Source organism: Pieris brassicae, chromosome 9, assembly GCF_905147105.1.
Source record: "Pieris brassicae chromosome 9, ilPieBrab1.1, whole genome shotgun sequence".
In the NCBI taxonomy this organism is placed as follows: domain Eukaryota; kingdom Metazoa; phylum Arthropoda; class Insecta; order Lepidoptera; family Pieridae; genus Pieris; species Pieris brassicae.
This window is the reverse complement of record NC_059673.1, coordinates 18,976,402-18,999,305: the sequence shown is the minus strand read 5'-3', so window position 1 is coordinate 18,999,305 and position 22,904 is coordinate 18,976,402. Positions and strand designations below refer to the sequence as shown.

The 22,904-nt window shown below is 34.6% G+C and overlaps 1 protein-coding gene across 2 annotated transcripts in view; it reads left to right on the top strand.

Annotated features, from left to right (window-relative positions):
- The window catches only part of LOC123714328 (protein vestigial), a 34,257-nt gene extending 12,560 nt beyond the window's left edge, over positions 1 to 21,697 (top strand). The window contains exons 3-7 of one of the 2 annotated variants that reach the window (XM_045668550.1): positions 664 to 934; positions 1,504 to 1,665; positions 9,329 to 9,446; positions 9,916 to 10,118; positions 18,077 to 21,697. In XM_045668550.1, coding sequence (XP_045524506.1) covers positions 664 to 934; positions 1,504 to 1,665; positions 9,329 to 9,446; positions 9,916 to 10,118; positions 18,077 to 18,126 — 804 coding nt within the window. In that variant the 3' untranslated portion in view covers positions 18,127 to 21,697. Of the gene's footprint in view, positions 1 to 663; positions 935 to 1,503; positions 1,666 to 9,325; positions 9,447 to 9,915; positions 10,119 to 18,076 lie in introns of both variants that reach the window. The other variant, XM_045668549.1, reaches the window with a different exon arrangement.
- The last annotated feature ends 1,207 nt before the right edge of the window (positions 21,698 to 22,904 follow it).

The following is a 22,904-nucleotide window of genomic DNA, read 5'->3' as shown; positions in this document are numbered from 1 at the left end:
TTGAATCATGCTACATATGTATAATGTATTTACATTTTTTTACCTACAAAGTAATAATGGAAAATTAAAAGAAATTGAAATCCTCGAAATAAGTTTTAAATCCAAGTTTATAATTTTCCCATTGCAGTGGCATAACTGAATCAATCGTCAGCCCTATGGACCAGAGCAATACAAGTGATAGAGGAACTAATTGATGTGAACATTAGTATTGATATATCGCGATTTCTTGTTATAGTTTTTCCTATGTTATGTAATATAAGTATTTTTTCTCTTTAATAGAAACATTTATTAACATCAGGTATGTTAAAAATATATACATACAGTAAACTGCAATTTACTTTAACAGTGGCGCTAGAACCGTAGCTAGATTCTCTTTCTAGATTTCTGTATGTTTCGTGATCATTTGTCTATTTAATAGCCTCACCAATAATAGGGACATCAGCCTCCTGTGTCGGTTTCCGACTTTCTGACTCTAAGAGAAGTCTGTTCTCTGTCTAATTAGACAGGAAGTCCATTGGAACCTGCGACCTCAGGAGGACCTTAAGAGTCGCACGCTAAAGCCATTAGGTCAACACTGCTCAACTTTTATTCATACAATATTTAGAATATTATAGCGCCACATATCAATTTTTATAAATAATACCAATTTTCTTTATTACATAGTTGAACGTCCAGAGTGCGACCAATGCGGGGGACTACAGCGCGGCCGGCGCACTTAGTACGGGCTCGGCATCCTCCGGTGCTCACTCGCCCGCCTCGCCGCCACATGCTCATGGGCTCCATACGGCCCACACAGCTCATGCAGCCCATGCGGCCCATACATCACACGCGACTCACACGGCCCACCCAACTCACTCGGCCCATTTGCACTCGCACCATGCGCATTCGCCAAGATTGCGTACTAAGGAAGAGGAAGGACGAGCCAGCGCCGATGGTGAGCTCATAGTAATTTCTATTGTAGTATTTTTATGTTTATTTTAATAATTTTGGTAACATTTGTGTATACCATAATTGTGATACATTCTAGAAGAGATAGCTTGTAACGTATACTGTCAATATAGCATTATGTAAATAATATTATATAAATTTATTGTTTTTTCTTTGTCACTCTATTTATAAAATGAAAAACATGAAATATCGCGTTATTTACGAGTACGAGTTCCATCATGGCACCAGTGCTGGAGTTGCGGTGTCGCAAAAGAAAAAACAGCGCGTTTTTGGTTTTCGTTCTGGAATTGCGACCTGCAGAACAAATCCGCGGACAGCTGGAGACCATAATTGATAACGAAGAATGAATGGCTGCTGGAAGCAGATCCATCGCAAACTGCGTCTGAGTTGGATGCAGGCTGCTGTTTTATAAATAAAACTGTATTTCAATTAATTATTTATTTATTACAATATACCAAACATTGCAATGCCAAAAGATATAGCTTTTAATAAAATTTATGACAGCATCTTAAGGCTCCTTTGATTATTTTACTAATACATATTATGTATGCTTAGGTGGTGGCTCATCCGAGTCAGATGGTGAATGTGGGTCGAGTGGGCGTGCGCGTGCGCAGTACGTCAGCGCCAACTGCGTGGTCTTCACGCACTACTCAGGAGACGTTGCAGCCGTCGTCGACGAACACTTCGCTAGGGCCCTATCTATTGACAAACCAAAAGGTAATTACAATTCTCGAAGTATTTATACTATTTTTCCTTACTAAATTCCAGTGATTTTTTGTTGTTATTGATTCCACTTCTCAATATAAATAAATAAACATCGTTATTCACAAACAAACAAGCAAATATTTTATAGCAAGAAAATGTTTGGTTCTCTTCTGACATAGGCCTCTCCTATTCTAGCTAGCTGGTTCTGGCTAGCCCAACATCTTTGGTCCCTTGGTCCCTTTTCCTTCTCTTGGATACCACCCTAATACATCTTTTGTCCATTGTTATTATGAGCGCTATCCAGTTCCAATTTATTTTACTAGATTTCTTATGAAACGTCATTTCGTTCACGCCTACTACTACTGGTTATTACTTATGGAAAGTCTGATCCAATTGAACCTACGAACTCAGGGATGAGAGGCCCTGAAGGCCATCAATGCAAATATATATACCTGAATACCATAGACTCAATTTATTTGTGACTAATATACAACCTTTATTCACCCCTAGTTATAGGTTAAACACAAATAATAACATTGACTTTGCGCTTTCATACATGAAAAGCTATTGGCGATTGCGCGTGACGGAAGCGATAATATTATTCAGCAGGTGTCGCGCAACTTTACGGCTCACAAAAACATATACGTCATGCAATAAACATACAGGATCAATCGCTTCACGCGAATATTACGTATGATTACTAACCTTTATTCGCACTTTTGTGGTTGACTGAGTGTAAATGAAACGTGTTTTTTTAAACATATTTTCCACCTAATTCCCCGACTATGTAGTCGGTATTAATTATTATCTTACGTATATGTACCGTTTAAGTAAATAGTATTGGTAACCTGAATGATTAAGCTACCAATTTCTTTTGACAACTTTTTTATGACAGCAAATTCCAGAGAATGTTGAACATTATTTATTTAAGGTTCGTCTCTGTTACATTATTCCAATAGATTCTTCAGTGTTGAACCAGTCGTATCCATACATTGGACAGTCGTTCCGGACATGTAACACAGTTTCTTCAGCTGTATTGCTTTTTTTATGTAATAGCAGGCAAACGGGCAAGAGGCTCACCTGATGTGAAGCGATACCGCCACCCATGGACACTTACATTGCCAGAAGGCTCGCAAGTGCGTTGCCGGCCTTTCGAGAATTGGTACGCTCTTTTCTTGAAGGACTCTAAGTCGAATTGGTCGGAATTTATCAGTGGGTAGCTGGTTCCACATAGTGGTGGTGCGCGGCAAAAACTGCCTTAGAAAACTCTCAGTTGTGGAACGACGGACGTCGAGGTGATACGGATGGTATTTTGTATTTGTATTTCTACACGAACAGACAGCACTTTGTCTGACCCTGAACCTGTAAAGAAACGATAAGAATCCACCGTGACCTGTCAACACCTGGATTATCAATACCGTTGGTTTTATATCTTTAATTATCGAAAAGGCCGAAACAACATTTGGAAGGAATAACTTAGTTATTTAATGAAACGTGTTGATACGTAATGTATAAACTTAGCACGGTCTTATTCATGAGTGTGACACACGAACACAGTGTCAAAACATTATAGAACACTAATACTGGTAACATTACCTTAGTTTAAGCTATACACTATTATTGTAGAAAATAAAGTCTATATAATATTACTTACTAGCTATAATTATTGTTTACACTAGATTGTACTCTGTATTGTGTATTGTGTTCACGTAATGTCGCACTTTTCTAAATTTATTGTAGAAAAAAGTTGGAGCTAGGTACTTAAACAATGAAATAATATTTTCTACGCTTTTAATGTTACGCAATATAGTACAAAAAAAATTCCACTTGTTCTACTCCCTTTTTTTGAAAAGGTCTATAAAAATGTTAATGTTACAATCAAAATGTAAGCTTTGTCAAAATCTTAAAGCAAGCACATTTATAAATACGCCGTAAACAATATTAAAAGTAAAGATTTTCACGAATCATAAAATAATTTAAAATTATTGCTTTTATCTCTTTTACAATTGTAATTTTTTTTATATATGTAAAGAGATAACTCCTACTATTAAAGGAATAATCATAGAAGAAATTACATAGAACAATTTACTAACGTGAACTATTGTGCAATACAATATTATATAACGACCAAAGTACATATTAAAGTTGCAACAGGTCAATGCGTTGATAAGGTTAGAACGCGGTCTGTAAGATGAACTTTTTTTTTATAATCCCAGATGAAAAAAAAATTGGTAGGTTGGTAGGGCAGATGTAACTTTTGGTCCAACCAGACAGGCCATTGTTTTCCCCTTTCATATTCCACCTCAGAACGGTGTTTAACAGGAGTATATATACTATATTATATGCAGCCAAGGCACGTTTCTACTTGCTCAATGTATAATGTGATTGTGTATGGCCATTGCCCATATATAGGTTGATTATGATTACATTACTAATTGGCCGTAATTATATCCGTGGCGCGACATTCTTCGTACTGATTCCATATTTATATATTTTGTTATAATATCGCTTATTGTTATAACAATTGGATTTCGCAATTGTTGGGCATTTATGTACGTGACCCATAGGAATGTTTCATCATCAAAAGTCGAGCCAGAATATGAAATTCCAACCGTATCACCTCGACTTTCGACTTTTCACTAATATTTTTAAGGCAGTTTTTTACCGAGAACCACTAAGTGGAACCAGTCCATGGGCGGCGACATCACTTAATATATGGTGAGCCTCCTGCCCGTTTGCCCCCTGTACTTTAAAATAAAAAAGGCAAATGGATTCACTACTGAATACGATAATAAAAAATTACACTACGGCTTTATGTATTTATTGCATCTTATCATAAAACATAAGATATCTTAACTAAAAATCCTAAAACGCTCACTGTATAGTAAGTACCTACCAGCAAGTATATTGCTGATTGGTGTTTGGTATTTGGTCCACGTCTGAAGACGCGGTATCGTCTCCCCCTGGTAATAAATTATCCCCAAATCAAATTACTTTTCAATCGTTTAATTAATTGAAGTTGTGTTGTAGGTACATCAGAGTTATCTATTAATTGCAAACCGTTAATATTAATTTTATGAAGGTACTCTTTCTAAAACGGCGCAATTAATTGTATTTATTTTTTAACTATAACTTAAATTACTAATCATAATTTGACAAGTGACAATTTACTCTCTATGATCTAATAATCCCTCTTACCGTAAGGAATATATTGAATTCATATAATATATGTAAGATCGACCTTCTATTTTGTTATGTTGTTTAATTATATTTTATATATATAAATTTTATATGATAAAATTTTAATAATTACTAAATTGAATTGCAACTTTGCTTTGCTAAGCAAAATAAGGCTTCGTTAAATCTACTAGGAGCGCAGAGTGTGTGAAGAGTTCAGACTTTAGAATGTCAAGTATGCGGCGGGTGGTAGCGTCCAGTGATTCCGAGTATCGATCACACCTGGCTCGCCCTGTTCTTTGGACTAAGCATTGAACCTATATGTGAGAAAAAGCGCTTTATAACATTGCTTTCAAGCGCTTTATATAAATTTGTTTCTAAAAAAATATTATTGCTAATTATGTAATGCGTCATCAAAAAATAAATTTCCGCACAGCAATAGCTTTGTCAATCGAAAACTTTAAAAGTATATAATCTTTTACAATTGCTTTATCGATAAAAATATAAAAGCAGCACAGAGCGAAAAGCGCTAAGTTGCTACGCTTAGGACTCGTTTTCCCTCCCGTCCATCACAATACCGCGAACCGCTCGCAAAAAGTAGAAGTACTTCGTAGAAGCGATGTTCCCGGGAATAACCCACTAGATAAATCAGTCTGCCTTAATTAAACTCCGCTTTAATTGCGGGAATAGAGCCGCCCTCGGTACAACCACACCCTCCGAAGTTATAGCTACCTGGTACCTACATAGTTATAACACGGGCGAGACACTTCATTTGCCTGCGTATTGTGCTCGTTCAGCCATACCCCGTTGAGTTTATTGAATTAAGTCACAGACTAGCTGCTTCAATGACTATAGTAATATTGAACAGTAAATTTAAGCTTCAAAATCAACTTGTATAATTTCATATCTAAGATATTCCTCATGTTGATTCGAAAAACGGCCACAATGACGCAATGCGACCGGTCCCGATTAAAAAGTAGGTCGTATGTGGAGGACATAGCTGCGATTAGATCGAAAAAGGTCCCATTACTTAAACGCTGGCCAAAGGAGCCGCCCGGCAAAAACTTAGCACTCTTTGGCTTTGTCAAGTTTTGTGCCGAATGTGCCGGACGTAAAAAAGCCGTACTGCCGGCCGCTAATGACGAGAGCGTTCGTGATACTATTCAGTGCAAATACATTACTAAAACATTACAATTCCTTCTTTTGTCTTAACGATTTAACAGTATTCCGCTTTAGATTCCATGCTTTGATTCCGTGTACTTGTAATTAGCTTCCGAGAAGGGTTCCGATATTTTGATATTTGCGATATGGAATGCCGAGCGATACGAATTCGTTAGCAACTGAACTGTTTTAGTATTTTCTACTTCATTCCGTGGCATGTGTATGTATGTGCTGTCGAATTGGATTAAAAATAAAAGTGTATTATTAAACTTCTATAAGAAGTTTTTTGTATAGTAAAAGCCTAGAATAATAAACAATTAACCTTTACTTTAAGTTAAAGAGCCGCTTTTGAATCTATTTATATAGTTTGCATTCGGTATACTGATTAGTTCAAATATTTTCAAAATGTCTTCCAGAATACATGGAATGTTTCGACGTCCAGTTAACTGTAGCTAACAACAAGTCCACAAAAATTTAATCAGTATATTTATAAGTTGCTAGACAAAAAGCTACTTTTTATATACCTAGATAATACCCTAAAGCTTAAAGTAAATAGGTAAATTCCTAAATGTGATTTAAGCGGTGGGCGCATTATGTACGTAAGGACGCTCCCACGTCTCGCATTCCGAGAACGCAGCCTTATTTTATTGTCCCATCGGAACAGAGACTCGCCTTTGATCTCTTATCTCATCTCTGTATAGTGTCAACTCGTTCTATACCTAATAGTGTTTATTTTTACCACAACGAAACAATCCGGCCGCAGTCGCCATTCTTTTGCTTTTTACACGATCGACTCGGCTTCTATGTACGTCCCGCACTGGGCTCAATTTTCTCCGCTGTTAATTAGTACTTAATATTCTAGAAATAGATTTATCTGAATCGATCAGTATATAAATGTAATTCAAATGGTATATTATTGCATTGTTACAGGCTAAGTCTATATAGCAATTCAGCCCAGTTTTTTGCCTTATAGAGAGTTATTTATAGATGCTAAACAATAATTTTAGATGACCAAAACTACTAAAAAATGAATTAAAAAATAAATCAACTCTCAGTCTTCCCAAAATATTGGTCTTTCTTGTGATTTTCCCTCACCAATTATTGATTTCCGTTTTGTGATTACGTGAAAATAAATGTTACATTGTACGGACAGAGTCGAGTAATTTCGTCAATTAGGAACTTTGATGATGATCAAGCGACATAAAAGTTTACATTTTTGATTTTTAATGTAGACAGCTTACAAATTTTTTATTTTTAACATTATAATAACGATCCAATATATACAGTATTCACTATAATACTTAGGAAAAATGTAGATTCCTTGATAGAAATATTAATGGCGATTTACAGACTCCCAGCTTTAGACCTATAGATAGATTTAGGATATATGCAGTTTTAATGGTCTCGTCTGCAAAATAGTGTAAATGTCTAAATAAGAAATTGGATAGAAATATTAATGGTGATTTACAGACTCCCAGCTTTAGACCTATAGATAGATTTAGGATATATGCAGTTTTAATGGTCTCGTCTGCAAAGTAGTGTAAATGGTCTAAATAAGAAATTGGATAGAAATATTCATGGCGATTTACAGACTCCCAGCTTTAGACCTATAGATAGATTTAGGATATATGCAGTTTTAATGGTCTCGTCTGCAAAGTAGTGTAAATGGTCTAAATAAGAAATTGGATAGAAATATTAATGGCGATTTACAGACTCCCAGCTTTAGACCTATAGATAGATTTAGGATATATGCAGTTTTAATGGTCTCGTCTGCAAAGTAGTGTAAATGGTCTAAATAAGAAATTGGATAGAAATATTAATGGCGATTTACAGACTCCCAGCTTTAGACCTATAGATAGATTTAGGATATATGCAGTTTTAATGGTCTCGTCTGCAAAGTAGTGTAAATGGTCTAAATAGGAAATCCTATGTAAAAATTAAACCTAATTTAGCGTAACCTTCTTGTAATTTCACTAGTCTTGACCACCAATAGACTTTGCGTTTCAATATGCGCCATAAGCACTTCCTCTTACGGCTAATGGTAAGGTAAGGAAACTGCCTCAAACCCAAATATCCATGACGTGTCAGACACAGAAGAATCTACTTGTCTATAAAATAAAAAATATGGAATAAACTAACGCCATTTGATGACCCATTAAGGGGTTTTTCAAAATTTATTAATTTGTTCTGACTATAATTCTGCTGCTCCAAAGGTTTAGAAGTGACAGTTACCCCAGTCCACTTATGCCGTTTCACAATTACCAGAAAACACCTTTTAAACGGATTGAAGCTATGTATTATTATTATAAACTTATTTACATATTTTTTTCCCGACGTTTCGCGTGTTTTACAGCGTGCGTGGTCACCGTGACTGAAGACAAAAGGTGTTGAATGTCAAAAGTATCACAGCTGTAGAGAAAAACATAGCTTCAATCCGTTTAAAAAGTGTTTTCATAATGTGTAAAAGCTTTGTTAACAAAAGACAATACTAAGAAAAAGATTCATAGAAACGAAAGCAAGAAACTCTTAGATATTACTTAAGCTACTTACTTCATTAGTTGAGATGGACGCTTCGTTAAATTAGTTTTTACGTAATAATTACGATTTCAGAATTGCTGACAAATTCAGTCAGCAATAGACATTGCTTAGGTGAAGGAAACGGATAAAAAGGGTGTATCATGGATGCTGTAGGATATTTTTTATTGGTTCTTAATGATTGCGATATGGTTTAATTAAAAGATTATTTTAAACAGTATCGTTATATGTCACATGAAAGTATATACTAAACTAAGTCTCTAGAATCACCAAAACTCTTTGTAAATACTATTCAACGCTAGAAAAATAGCTCTTTAGGTCTGGTCCTCAGATTTCTGTACCTGTTCCATGATCATATGTCAAGTAGGTCATCAGCCCCCTGTGTGTACACGCCGTCGACTGGTTGGGTCTGAAGCAAGCTGGTTTTCGCACGATGTTTTCCTTCGGCGTTTGAGCGATCGTTAATTGCGGACATAGAGCGAAAAAAAGTCCATTGGCGCACAGATCAAACCTCAGGGATGAGAGTTGGACGCTGGAGCCATTAAGCCAACACTGCTCTTGAGGCACACAATGATGGTGTAATTATCCTGTAGAATAATTATTAAACAATTATATTTAATACCAAAATAGGCAAACAGTAATGCGCCGTAAAAATTGTTTGTGTGTTACCTACTTATTATTTCAACAGAATCGTGTCATCTTTTCGATACCTTTATTGAGTCCTATATATCAATTTGTTCTTTGATTATATAAAATACACAAATAAGCTTTAATTATAATTTATATAATATTGTTATAGAAGGTGTGCCAATGTCATCGCGCAACCTACCCGCATCGTTCTTCAACGCGGCGGCGTCGGCACCTTCGTGTTCAGGTCTTGATCTCTACGAATATGACCCATGGCATCAACATTATGCTGGGTAAGATATCCTTTACATTGATTTAGAACTGCCTATGTTATTACACATCTGCATGCGCGGACAATTAATTCAAACAAACTATATCTGTTTGAAATTTGGTTTACGATGTTTTAGGTTTTGAAAACAGGTTTATTAAACTGATTTAGTTGAGTTTAAATCGGCATTTATATGACGATTTCTTAGATAAAAGTGATCAAAAGTATTTATTAAAATGGCAACAAAAGCATGTCACAAAAACGTTAGTAATGATTCATCATTAAGTTGGCGCCTGGTTGATAGCGGTCAACCCAAAGCTGGTGCTTTTCTTCAAGACAAAATATCGCAATAAACACTGCCATAGGGACCAAACTTGTTAAATTTAATAAATAATAATTATTATTATTACTGTGTAGGTTAGGAATATTAAAAATAGTGTAGTAAATTATTACCTATGTCCTAGATTTATGTTTTAATGTCGTTTAAACTTCAGCTACGGTCACGCGGCTCACAGACACGCGGCAGAATACCACGCAGCCGCAGCACACCACAACATGGCGGCAGCAGGCTACGGCGGGCTGCTCCTCGGCCGGGGCTCCCTCCACGCGCAGTACAAGCCCGTGGAGTGGGGTCACGCGCACCACGCGCAGCATCTCGACCCGGCTGCTTGCTCACCTTACTCCTATCCGCCACCTGGTATGTGTACATAACTCGTTTAACTAGTTTAACATAGTTCCAGAAATTAGAATTTAGCTGCGTAAATTACAAATTAGAAAAAAAAAAATCTTAATATATCTTCCTTATTTATAATAAATAAATCAGTATTGTGGACGGCTTTAACATTTTCAAGCGTTTTTCTTCACAACGTAAACACGGTTAGATAGAAAGAGACAAAAGAGTGCTTTAGAAGCGCAATCAGACCGATTTAGTTATTTTAATTTATCACAAATCTGTATTATTTATACATTTCATTGCAAGTATACAGATATATAGTACATTAACATAATTAAATAGCAATATATAGTTTTTGCGCTACTGCAAGACTAGAGTGGAGCGAGACCTAAAGATATATACCGAGTAGATAAGTGAAACAAAACTTCATATATTTTTCGTTATTTCTTATTTCGTAATAGAATAATGGCTATAAGCCGTATAATTGAATGCGGTTGTGAAAATGACAGGTCGGTTTGTATAATTACGCATTTGAAAGCAAAATGCCCTCAAACGTTACCCGTAAGGACTACCGCGTCTTTGCTTTGCCGCTCTTTTTCTCAACATTCCAATCTCATTCACCGCCCTCATAAATACTCATTCTATTCTACATCACTATTATATAGCTTGTATATCTCTTTGATTTATATATATTTTCCTTATAAAGACGGGGTTAAATAAGCTTATTCTAACAAAGAAATTTATTGTACTAGAGATAGGTTTATTCACAAAAATACATAGACTACTAAAGTACTAAGTATATACGATACACAATATCGCTACTGCGAACATATATATATGTCGATAGTGTCGGAAACAGCATTCAGTAGCAACGTCTTTGTTAACGGGCACCTGTGCAAGAGACTGTATTATATATACAGTCTGTATGTGTATGTAATATATCACTGTCAGTCACGTGTGTATGCAAATAATAGCCTTACATTTTTTTATACAGATAACATAACCTAAGTTTCCACACCTAAGAGATCTTTGTAATTATTAAGAAAAACACTTTTTGAACGGTTTAAAGCTATGTATTATTATTAAAAGCTTTAAATTTTTTCCGACGTATCGCGTGCTTTTCGGCGTGCGTGGTCACGGTGACTGAAGACAAAAGGTGTTAAATGTCAAAAGTATCACAGCTGCAGAGAATGTTGTGTTATCTGTATTTATTATAATTTAAATATTGATAACGGAGTTGGTTAAAGCATATATGTATATGATTGTTTAAATTTCTATTCCTTCTTCAAAAGCTTTTAAAGAAAATAAATAGATAGATCTATAATTTTTTATAAAATAGGGGGCAAACGGGCAGGAGGCTCGCCTGATGTTAAGTGATACCGCCGCCCATGGACACTCTCAATGCCAGAGGGCTCGCGAGTGCGTTGCCGGCCTTTTAAGAATTTGTACGCTCTTTTCTTGAAGGACCCTAAGTCGAATTGGTTCGGAAATACTTCAGTGGGCTGATGGTTCCACATATATATATATATTCATCGTGTTTTAGATAATGTCTGAATTTAGACACAGTTACTGGATCACTAGTTCTGAAAACATACCAAATACTTTAAACGTGACAGAAATTAATACATAACGCGGACACAAATGAAAAGGTGCATTTGTTATATATTTTATTAACAATCGCTTTTAGCGTGTCTGGAGCGCCATTAATTTCAACCATTGAATGATTACATTCTTCCTGCGTCGACTAAGTCATGTCGCTATCAAAGACTGCGCGATGAAAGGCTGTAATAAATTACTCGGTTAGGCCAATTACTAACACCGCTACCGTTTTAAAGAATCTCTCTGTAGCTAGTTGACGTCTCAAAGGCTACATGATATTTTTAGGGTATTTATCAAAACGCGTGAGCGTGCAGATACATGTGACGCTGCCACGCTATAAATAACCAGGTAAAATTGTTTTCCATCTATGTAATTTACGTAAATAAATGACAGTTCGTTCGAAATAGTACTTTTATGTGCGACAATTATATAGAGCCGAATGTTATGTTAATTCAATTGCGTCACGGGTTTTGAGTCTAAATGCTGGGTAAGCAATATATCATTTAATCAGTCAATATCAATAAGTAGTCAATTCTTTCATCTGTCAATTCTCAGGGCTAATGTCATCTGTCACTAGCCATGAGTTCGTAAGGATATCTATAGCTGCTCCACTCACACTTTGAAACCGATTTTCATTTACTTTTCTATAATTTAATTGTTTTGTTATTTTTTTTATTATCTCTTCGTGTATGTTATATTTGCCTATAAATGCTTGTCACATTAATAATTGTGTTTTATATTTCTTGTACCAATGTATTAGTGTGCCGAGCGTTGCCAAGTTTATATAAATAAATAAAATAAATACATAAGTTAGTTCGTGAATGTACATGACGTATTTTCTGTCCAAAAACACTACTTTTCCTCAATTTAAATAAGCAAAACTCTGAAATTTAAATTTAAGTGGTCTCGGATTTGTTTAAGCCGACATTGCGCTACCGCAACACTCATATCTAAACAGCCTAAAGCTTCGTCAACGAATTTTAATTTTCAAAGACATTCCGTCGGACGCAGATATTTTAATTGTGATAATTTAACGTTTGCTTCTAACCTTTGTGCACTCATTTGGACAGATAATATAACATACTTTAAGGCTTTCTAGTTTCGTTTGAACCGCTTTTTTATTCTTGTGATAGCTGCTCTTTAAACTTCGTTTCGTCTTAATATTACAATTTGGTATGTAGCTACTAAATATAAACTGGTTTAAATTTAATTTTTTTAAATATTATTTCCATAAAAACGTTCCTCAGAGTTACGAAATTCGTTTTTATTGTCGCTGTTTGGTTTTATGTTGTCTGTATAAAAATAAATCAATGGCGCTAAAACCTCCTTAGTTCTGGGCCACAGATTTGGGTGTCTTCATGAACATTTGACAATCTACTAGGTGATCTGCTCCTATGCCCGACACACGCCGTCTGGTTTGTATAGTCTGTATAAAAATAATAATTTAGTTCTCTACAGATAATTGAGATACAAAGATGATCTGTGAATGGAACTTACACGATTCGAATCGTTCATTAAATAAAAATATTTGTTAAATTATTTGTATTCGTGACCGACTTGCATAATAAGGTAATTGCAGTGTACGTTACTATTTAACGCTTTATTAATATATTTATAATTTTTATGTAAACTAGTTGTTACATACGCTTGAAAAAAAACCAGTGTAACAACCTGTTTTACGACTGGGCCTCAGATATCTGTTTTATGATCATTTGTCAATGTATTTGGCTAGTAGGAGATCAGTCTCCTGAGCCTGATACGCGCCGTCGACTTTTTGGCTAAGGCAAGTCGGTTTCCTCACGATGTTTTCCTTCACTGTTCGAGCAAATGTGCACATAGAAATAACATCCATTGTTATTGTCTTTATCCAACCTCTTCATAATATAATATTAAGTATATAACTTCACTCGAGTAACATTTCCCGCGAACAATTAATTGGTGCAGATAAGTAAAAAGTCGGCGATTTGAAAGACACGGGCGGCAGCGTCTAATGACCGCGATTAAAATTAATTTGCCGGAGGGACTGCCAAATTAAATTCCACTCCCTTGGGACCCTCGATTGATGTCTGATGAGCGATGGCCGCTATCTTCGTTTTAATGGCCGCTACAACTGTGAAAGGAAAATGCAGATTTTTTTGTAGAAAAGCCATAACTAACGAGTGTTTTAATTAACAATTTCTAGTTTATGATAATTAGATTTGGTTTGCTATGACCGTTTTCATAGCTACTATGTTATATATATTTTAACAGCTCATAATGTTAATTAGTATTAACGAACCATTAATTATTATTTAATAGATTTTGGGTCGAATAAATTTGTTTTGTATTTGTGATTGATATAACGCTTTTTTAATTATTGACGGGTCTTTGAGATTTACTTCTTAAAAAGTTAGGACGTCCAACGCTTTTTAAGGCAGTTTATGCCGTACACCACTATGCTCACTAAAAATATTTCCGAATTAATTCGACTTAGAGTCCTTCGAACAGAGCGTATCAATTCTTAAAAGGCTCGCAAAGCCTTTTGTGAGTCCATGCGTTATCATCACTTTACCAGTTGTCCTCTGTGCCATAAAAAAATATCTACTTGATATTAAATTATCCACTTTGGAGTCAAATTTTAAACTTCCCAGTCTACATAATTACATTACAGCTTTCGTGAATTTAGTAAATATCACAGAAATTATACTTGTTATTGGTAAAATTTGCCTAAAAGTAATTGTGACGTTTTAGTACCATCGTGAAGCATAAATTGTTTTGATCATATGTATAAAGTATGTTTGTGTGTTACGCGGTCGCAGACGACATTATCAAACAAAGGGTGGTATGACACGTGGGGGTTGGGGGTGTAACTTATTGACAAATACCACAAGCACACACGCACCATCTTGTCGCGAGGGGAGCTCAATACACGCGAGGGTTTCAACTGGAAAATTCAGTTAAATATGGGGACGCTTGGTTCTGAACGCGAAACGTTTAAGGGTTTTTATTTGTACGAGTTTACAACGCTTTTTAAATAGTTAGTTAATAAGCGTATCAAAAATATTACTTTAGTTGAATTCAAAGACTTAATTAAAACTTTTAAAACCTTACTTTCTGTCCCAAAAACGAACTCTTAACAACTATAACCTAATTTAACTAAATTAAAATCTAGCTAAAATAAATTTCATACAATTTGTATATTTGTTTAATATATTTATATAATAAGTAAACTAACTTAAAACTAATTAAATATCTATCTATCCTCAAGTTAAATCCGTCCATAGTCCGGCTCGACATTGGATCGCGAGTACCAGGCTCTCAGAAACGACGAGAGGTATCGGGCAGTTCGATAGAAGGCTGAAGGGGCGGGGTCAGACCGACCAATCAGCGCGCACTGACCAGTGACCGCCCTCAGTCGCTGGCGGGCCGTGGAGGGAGGCACTCGCGAGGGAGGGACACTAAATCACGCTTGTCAATTACCGGCCACTGTCCCTTGCCCCTCACACCCCATTGTCACGTACTCGCGATCGATACCGATGTTACTAGATACAACGACTGTATTGCTTAACCAGAACTTGGTATATAGTTGGTATCATTAGTTAAAGATAGTTGTTTTTTCATTCATTATATATTTTATGAACAAAACACAAATTATTATCATTAGGTATCACTGTTTTATTAATTTATCTGTTAATTCTAAATAATAATAATTTTATATCGTACACATATATCATGTTGGTAAACATAAACTTCACGTATTCTGCTACATATGTATTAAAAAGTAGAATTTTACATAGAAGTTACAATTACATTATCAGTAAACATTATAGTCAATTCTTGTATTATTTTATCACTACATAACATTATTAAATAAATTATTAGATTATCAAATTAATGTAGATTGCCGTACAAAAAGTGTATTACCTATAAAATTCCAGATAAATTCTTGGCACAACCAATCACTGTCCAACCTTATAATATAAAAAAAACAAATATAACGAATTTCTTTGCGTAAACACTTGACCATATTTATTTTCGAAAGCATTTTTAAAGCAAATACATACGTGGATATCAGTTAAATCTTATCAAATACAAATTATTAATCATTGTATCGCTGAATCAGATAAGCGGGTTCATTTATAACAATCAGCCGCCGTCGGAACTGCGCGTGTCTTCATTAATCATGGCGTGGCGTTGTGACCCCGTAAATAAACAGTTTTTGTCTTATATCTAACATTTTAATATATGTTAAAGATAACTTATTCATAAATAATTAATTAATGTACTCTGTCTAATTGTGTTAAGGCTGTGATAGAGACATAGTCTACATACTGATTTTTTATTAGTTTACTTGTGTTAACTCGTTCGTTCACCAGATGACCTGCAATAACTAATATTAGCTTGGCATACTTAAATAGAATTGATTACATTATAATACTAAATTATAAATCTTTCAACACACAAGTATACAGTGTTTACAATATTCTCTATCTACCTAATAATGATTAAACTTACAAAGATTGTGTTAAACTAAAAAACTTGGCGATTAAAAAGAGTGGCGAAGATTTTATTGCCAGTTCTTTTCGTTCGTTCTACGCAATTGATTTGAGAACTGTCAGTAAATGTTACACAATTAGAAGCATTTAATATGGACGTTCAAACGTGTATATATTGTGTAACCCCATATTTATTATTTAAAAAGATGTTTATTATTTGAATAGTTAGACAACCTAATTTATAAAAAAATACATGATTAATTTGACTTGAAACGTCAAATGCTTAACAGCTGTTACCGAGAGATGTGATGATGATGTGAGTTTGATAAAAATATAGGACTACCGCATTTTCTTTTCAAAAAATATTCTTTAGAGGTTTAGGTTGTAGATGTGTTCAGATATATGTTAAGTGAAACACTTTGTTTGAAGCTGGGTACCAACTGGCTTTAATTGTTTCAAACATGAGCTTATAACTAAGATAACATTGAGGGTAGAGTCTGCGAGGCTGAATTAACAATAAATTAACTTGACTTATTGAAGAGTTCGTTACGTAACGTGTGTGGGGTCACTCTGCATCTTCTACCGCAATTACCATGGAGAGTGTTCAGAGGAGTTGTTCGGATTAATACCTGCAGCTGAGTTTCATCATCGGACGTCGAGGCAGAATACAAAATTCCACCCGTATCACCTCGACGTCCGCCGATCCACGACTCAGCGTTTTTCAAGGCAATTTTTGCCACGCACCACCGCTATGTGCAACCCTATCTGTCCATTGAAGTATTTCTGAACCAATTCGACTTAGGGTCCTTCAAGAAAAGAGCGTACAAAATCTTAAAAGGCCGGCAACGCACTCGCGAGCCGTCTGGCATTGAGAGTGTCCATGGGCGGCGGTATCACTTAACATCAGGTGAGCCTCTTGCCCGTTTGCCCCCTATTTTATGAAAAAAAAAACGTAAATCTAATTGACATTATCATATATATCATCATATATGTATCTTAACTAATGTTAGGTTACATAACTCACGGTAAACATTAAATTCTTCTTTTTAGTAAAAATAATAATAAAGCGACTTTTGTTCCAATTAAAAATTATATCAAATAGGTGTTAGTTTTGTTAATATACTTGTGGGTAAAAGCCTTCTTAGTCGTTACATTTGTATCTGTTGTTAGCTTCGTCCATCCATTTCTCCCCACAAAACTTAACTAAGCCCATCGCTTTTGTGGTCTTTCCACATTTATTTGTCCTGGATATATCCACCAGGAGATGGCTTCCGCGGTGCATCTTTTGTCATTACACATTTTAATAAAAATGACCATTCTCCAGTCTGGAGAATGGCCACTCCAGTCATTTCCTCTTATTATAGACATCTAAATATAAGGTTACATTTGTTCAGATAGTTACAAAATGGAAAACTTCTATGAGGTTGTCAATTTTCAATTCGTAATTTTTTATTTTCTTCATTCTAATATCACTGATCTATTTCATAAAATATAACAACGATTAACAATTTAAAAATATTAATATGTGCTTTTTAAGTTAACAGACTCGCCTTTATTGATTTATTTTGTAACCCTACATCTAACACAATTTATATACCAACTACAAAAACCAATTAAACTAAACATATAGCCAAAGATGAAATACATAATATGCATATACAAAAAGGAACAAATATTTACGAAGGATTTATATATAGGAAGAAATAAATAAAAAATATTAACTAAGTAAATACCTAATTCGCATGTGATGTTTTTTGGTGTGACAGGAGGGTGTATACCACGTGAGGATCTGTATGTGAGATGTGCTCATGATGGAGGTGATTTAGCGCTTTAGATATTCTTAATACTCCTCTAAGATTGAGCTTTTTGCATATGTGGTGTTATAATAAATAATTTGTTTGTCCCCAGGCCTGGAAGCACAAGTGCAGGACACGTCTAAAGACCTCTACTGGTTCTGAGCGACTACGACTGGTCGCAAGTCGCAGCGGCTGATCGCAGATAAGTCGTTAGTGTGGTGAAGTGCGCGACAAAGTGAACTCTGAAGGCTGTAAAAGACATTAGTTCTAGCTTTAGTTTTGTGTTGTGTTCTCGCATTTGATTATAATTTGCTAATCGAACATACGACTTATTAACTTCTTCATAGTATCTCTATTAAGAAAATATTGGGTTATTAAAAACACTAAAATACATTTGAAATACATTTGAAAAAAGTATTATTGCGGGTAGTTGAGTAAGTAACTACGGCAAGTATTTTTGATACCGATTTTTATTTGCAATATTAATAATATGTACCTATAAGTGAAAAATTTAATAAACATTATACTTTAAACTCTAGTCAAGTCAAGACATTGTTTCAATTCAGCCTGTCAAAAAGGCACTTTAGAAAGTTAAAAGTATTTGAAGAATGTCTAGTTGTATCCTCGAAGGTAGTTTCATATGCAGAACAGCAGGACTAGCATGTTTCCAAGCATTTTTATAAAATTAAATATTTTATATAAACCTTTAATTTTTAATATGCTTGCAAATAAACAAAAGAAGATCATTAAACCACAAACAGTATTTACTTATTTCGACGCACAAATAGAAAAAGTGTGTTCATATACACGGTTTACAAGACACTGAGGTATGAAACATTAACAATTATAGTAATGTAACGGCGAGAAAATCCCTAAGATACAGGTGTTAGTGTATTCAAAACTAGTGCATCTATCCAACTTTTGCCCTAACTATAATATTTGTTAACAACAAAATCCATACTGCCAGTATTTCCTGTATACACACACGTCGGGCTCTGGAGTCATCAAGTCTACTAGATAAAAGTCAGTATTACTGCACAAAACCAATGACTTCTATTTTTAGAGTACAGTAATTCTAGTTGATTTTATTATATCTAACAATTATTTTGCCAGTAAAAAAATTAACTATTAACTTTCTTCTTTCTATAGTCGCGATGAAGGTCGCGTTAGTGATGATACTCCTTTTCTTCGGCAATACTTAGCTCCTGAAAGTACCTTAACTTTGTTGATCCAGAGAGTAGAAGATCGCCGGTTTACTCTGCCGGTCACCACAAGCTTCTCCAAGTATTCGGGACCTCTGCGTGTTATATGTCCAGGTCAGGATCCATGGGTTACCAAATTTGTTAATGGTTGTAATATTAACACTTTACCTAACACTAACAATCGTTATAATGACATTCATAATAATAGTTCCTCTAATTCCCGTTAGATGTCGCGTAGAACAAAGATGTGGTAAGAGTCAAACTTAGCGCAAAGTGTGGTTTCTAATTCCTACGCTTTGTTATTGACTCCTGTACTGTAACAGTTTATACCAAAATCCTCTCTTTTATTTGTTAATGTTGTTTTCAATAAGTTATACGTCTAACATAATTCTTAATACCTTCAATAAACCATGCAAACCTATTGCCACCATTGATTATACTTACGGCTCGTTATTGCAACTAATATTTAAATATAGGATTCGAAGAAACGTTTATTCGAACAATAAAATCCCGTAAATCTGTTATTAAAGTGCAACAGAAAAAATCTTTACAAAAAGTATTTCGACGCAACCAAATCGTCCAATAGGTATAAGAAAACTAAAATACAGAGACATATTTTAAAATCGTTTTTGGTCGTTACAAACATAAACTGAGGTAATTACAATACAATGGCTCGGCCAGGTGGTGGTCAAGCGGTCAGAGGGTCGCCGGTTCGATTCCCGATTCTTTTTGCGAATTGACAGCTCGATGAATAAAATAGTAGGAGCAGGTGGGCACGCGACTGTCACCTTTCACCATTGGAGCGTGGAACTGGATACCAAGTATCTTTTAAGAGGATTAAACGATCAAATATATGTACTTGTATACTGGATTAAAATCGCGAATTTGGATTTACCAACTAAAATGAGATGTTAATGTATAGCCGTACTCAAAAACGATTAGGTACTTAAGCAACAAAATAAAGGTTGATAAATGTAGTCATAATAGATACAATCAGAAAGTTTTAAGAAGCTTAAATCAATCAATTAATCGGACATTTAGTAAAGAAATTAAGCTAAATTTAAGTCAGTAAACAATAAAACATTTCATACGCTTGGAATTCCAGGATATTGTTTAAGAGCTTTAAATTTGATCTAATGCGAGAACAAGTGTAATACAGCTAATGCGGTAGATATAGACATATGTAAATATATATACCTGATATACATCTAAGCTAGTCTAGTGTATATAGATAAGATTAGTTAGATAATGGCGGACCGGCGTATCATACAATTATTTCCGTTTGAGCCAAGATCTGGGGTCCACCATAATACATGCTGTACAGAGCAGGTCAATAGAGAAACTTGGCATGTTTTCATTTCCAGATTTTGCTACACATCCGTTGACCATGACCATGGTTTTAATTAATTCATAGAATGATTTAGACAATAGAGAATTCAGTTATTGACTCGCGCTTATTCGTTTATGGTACAACCCAGTCTTTTGCCTTTGCTGCGTCTTTAATAGACGCTTGGCGATAAATATATGTGTGGCTAATTATTCAGAATTATACCGATCACCTGATGTAATACATATACAGTTAAGTAGTTATACCACGTAATATTATGAATGTGCAATAAATGTATATACCTACCATATAACAGTTGGTTCTCGCTTAGCCCGCAAGTATTAAAACTTTTGTAATTTCGTTGTTATTAGTTGTCACAAATAATAATTGTTCAAGACAAAATCTAGTCTTATGAAGGACTCCATAAAGTGTCAATCATAACGACCAATTCTTCATCTTAAGGAATAATTAATGTGTTTCTGTCAAATTGTGTTTACGCTGTGGTGACAACAGTATTCGCCAGTAGTCTGTTTGATTATACCTACTGATTTAGTTTTTATGAGTAAATTGGATTATGGGTGGTGGAGGACAATGGCGCGTGTACAGTAGCAAAAAGCCTAAATAAGTCTCCATTATAACTCAAATAACATGTCACTATCGAGTAAACGAAAACTATCACGTATCTCGAGAATTATGACACCATAGAATTGTGTACTTTCGCAGCTCAGTATTATGGTTTATATTTTCTTGTAATGCCACTTGTCAATTGTTGCTGTCATTTAAAAGACTACCTAAAATTAATGGATTAGTTTTATTTCCTAGAGGCTATAGTTTTCGTCCACTCGATATGTGTATTCTGTGAATTTTTCTCGAATAAACAAATATAATATATGAATTCATTTTTATCATTTGTATACAGTACCTTTATCTCTTGAGATATTCCGCAATTAACTGTTAACGAAAACTATATAGAGCTACATATAAATATTTAGTTATATATATAATATAACTAAAGAAAGGACTTTCTGTATTGTCTATTGTCTGTCCTTTAGAAATTTGTAATATATGTATATCAATGTTTATCAATGTATATGCAATTTGTTAAATCGTGCCGACATATAAATATATATATCTGTATTATAATCGCATTGTATTTGTTAAAGCTTCAACGAGCGGGCTCAATAAATCTAATATGAAAAACTGATGAACTACTTTATTTTTTAACATTTTTAGGCTTTGACCTAGCCAATTTTATCGTTATTTGTTTCGATGTAATGTACGCTAAGCTGATTGAAAAACTGACATAAGAAGTAGAACTGAAAAAGAGTGAGTTTAGTAAATTACAGCAAAGTTCGTTCCCACTCTTACAGTCTTTTTAAACGAAGACTGTAAGATCGGGCTCAAGTCATGCTCTCATTTTGGAAGGTCATGAAAGTGACGCCGAACAGTTACTCCACCCCTGTCTTCGGCATGGGTGGTGGTAAGATTTATACTCTCTGCCGGTAACTATATGTTTCTCAAAAAATTTCTGGGTTAAGGTGTATCATATCCAAAAATATCAGGCACTGCTGGAAACAAATATCTCTTAGAGGTAACAAAATGCGCTAGACGTTTGACCTTTCGTTTGATCTACTCTCTCTATTAGTGAACGCAGCCGAACAAGATGTTGGCCAAATTTAGTAAGTGTTTTTTTTTTCAATAAATATATTAAATAAGAAAAATATTCGTAGCAAGCAGAGTTATTAACAAGATGGATTAGTAAGTAAGTATGAATTTTTGATATTATGTATTAATTTTACAGATAAAATAAGTTTTAATAAAAATGTGTGTGTATCAGTTACGACGCACGATTGGAGTTTACTCCTTACGAACGATAATTATGATATATATCGAATAGAAAAAAAGGGAAAATGATAAGAGAAACAAACATATATCTGTAATTATTCGGATTATTTATATTACTTCAATAAAGCGTATTACATAAAGTATGTTACAAAACAATACAAATCCAATTTTAGAGAGAGAATGAGTTCAATCCTACAGATATATATGTTTGTCTCTTTCTACGTAACGCCTCAACTTTTCGTGTTACACTTGATTTTACTCCTCATAAAATTTCCGTACCGGGCCTTATAACTCAAATCGTTTCTTAAGGAGTAAACTCCAATAATAATAATAACAATAATAATTGTGTTCAATTTATACAAATCCAATTTTAGAGAGAGAATGAGTTCAATCCTACAGATATATATGTTTGTCTCTTTCTACGTAACGCCTCAACTTTTCGTGTTACACTTGATTTTACTCCTCATAAAATTTCCGTACCGGGCCTTATAACTCAAATCGTTTCTTAAGGAGTAAACTCCAAAAAAGAATTTCAAACAGTCGTAAAAACTAAAAAAAATTTTCAA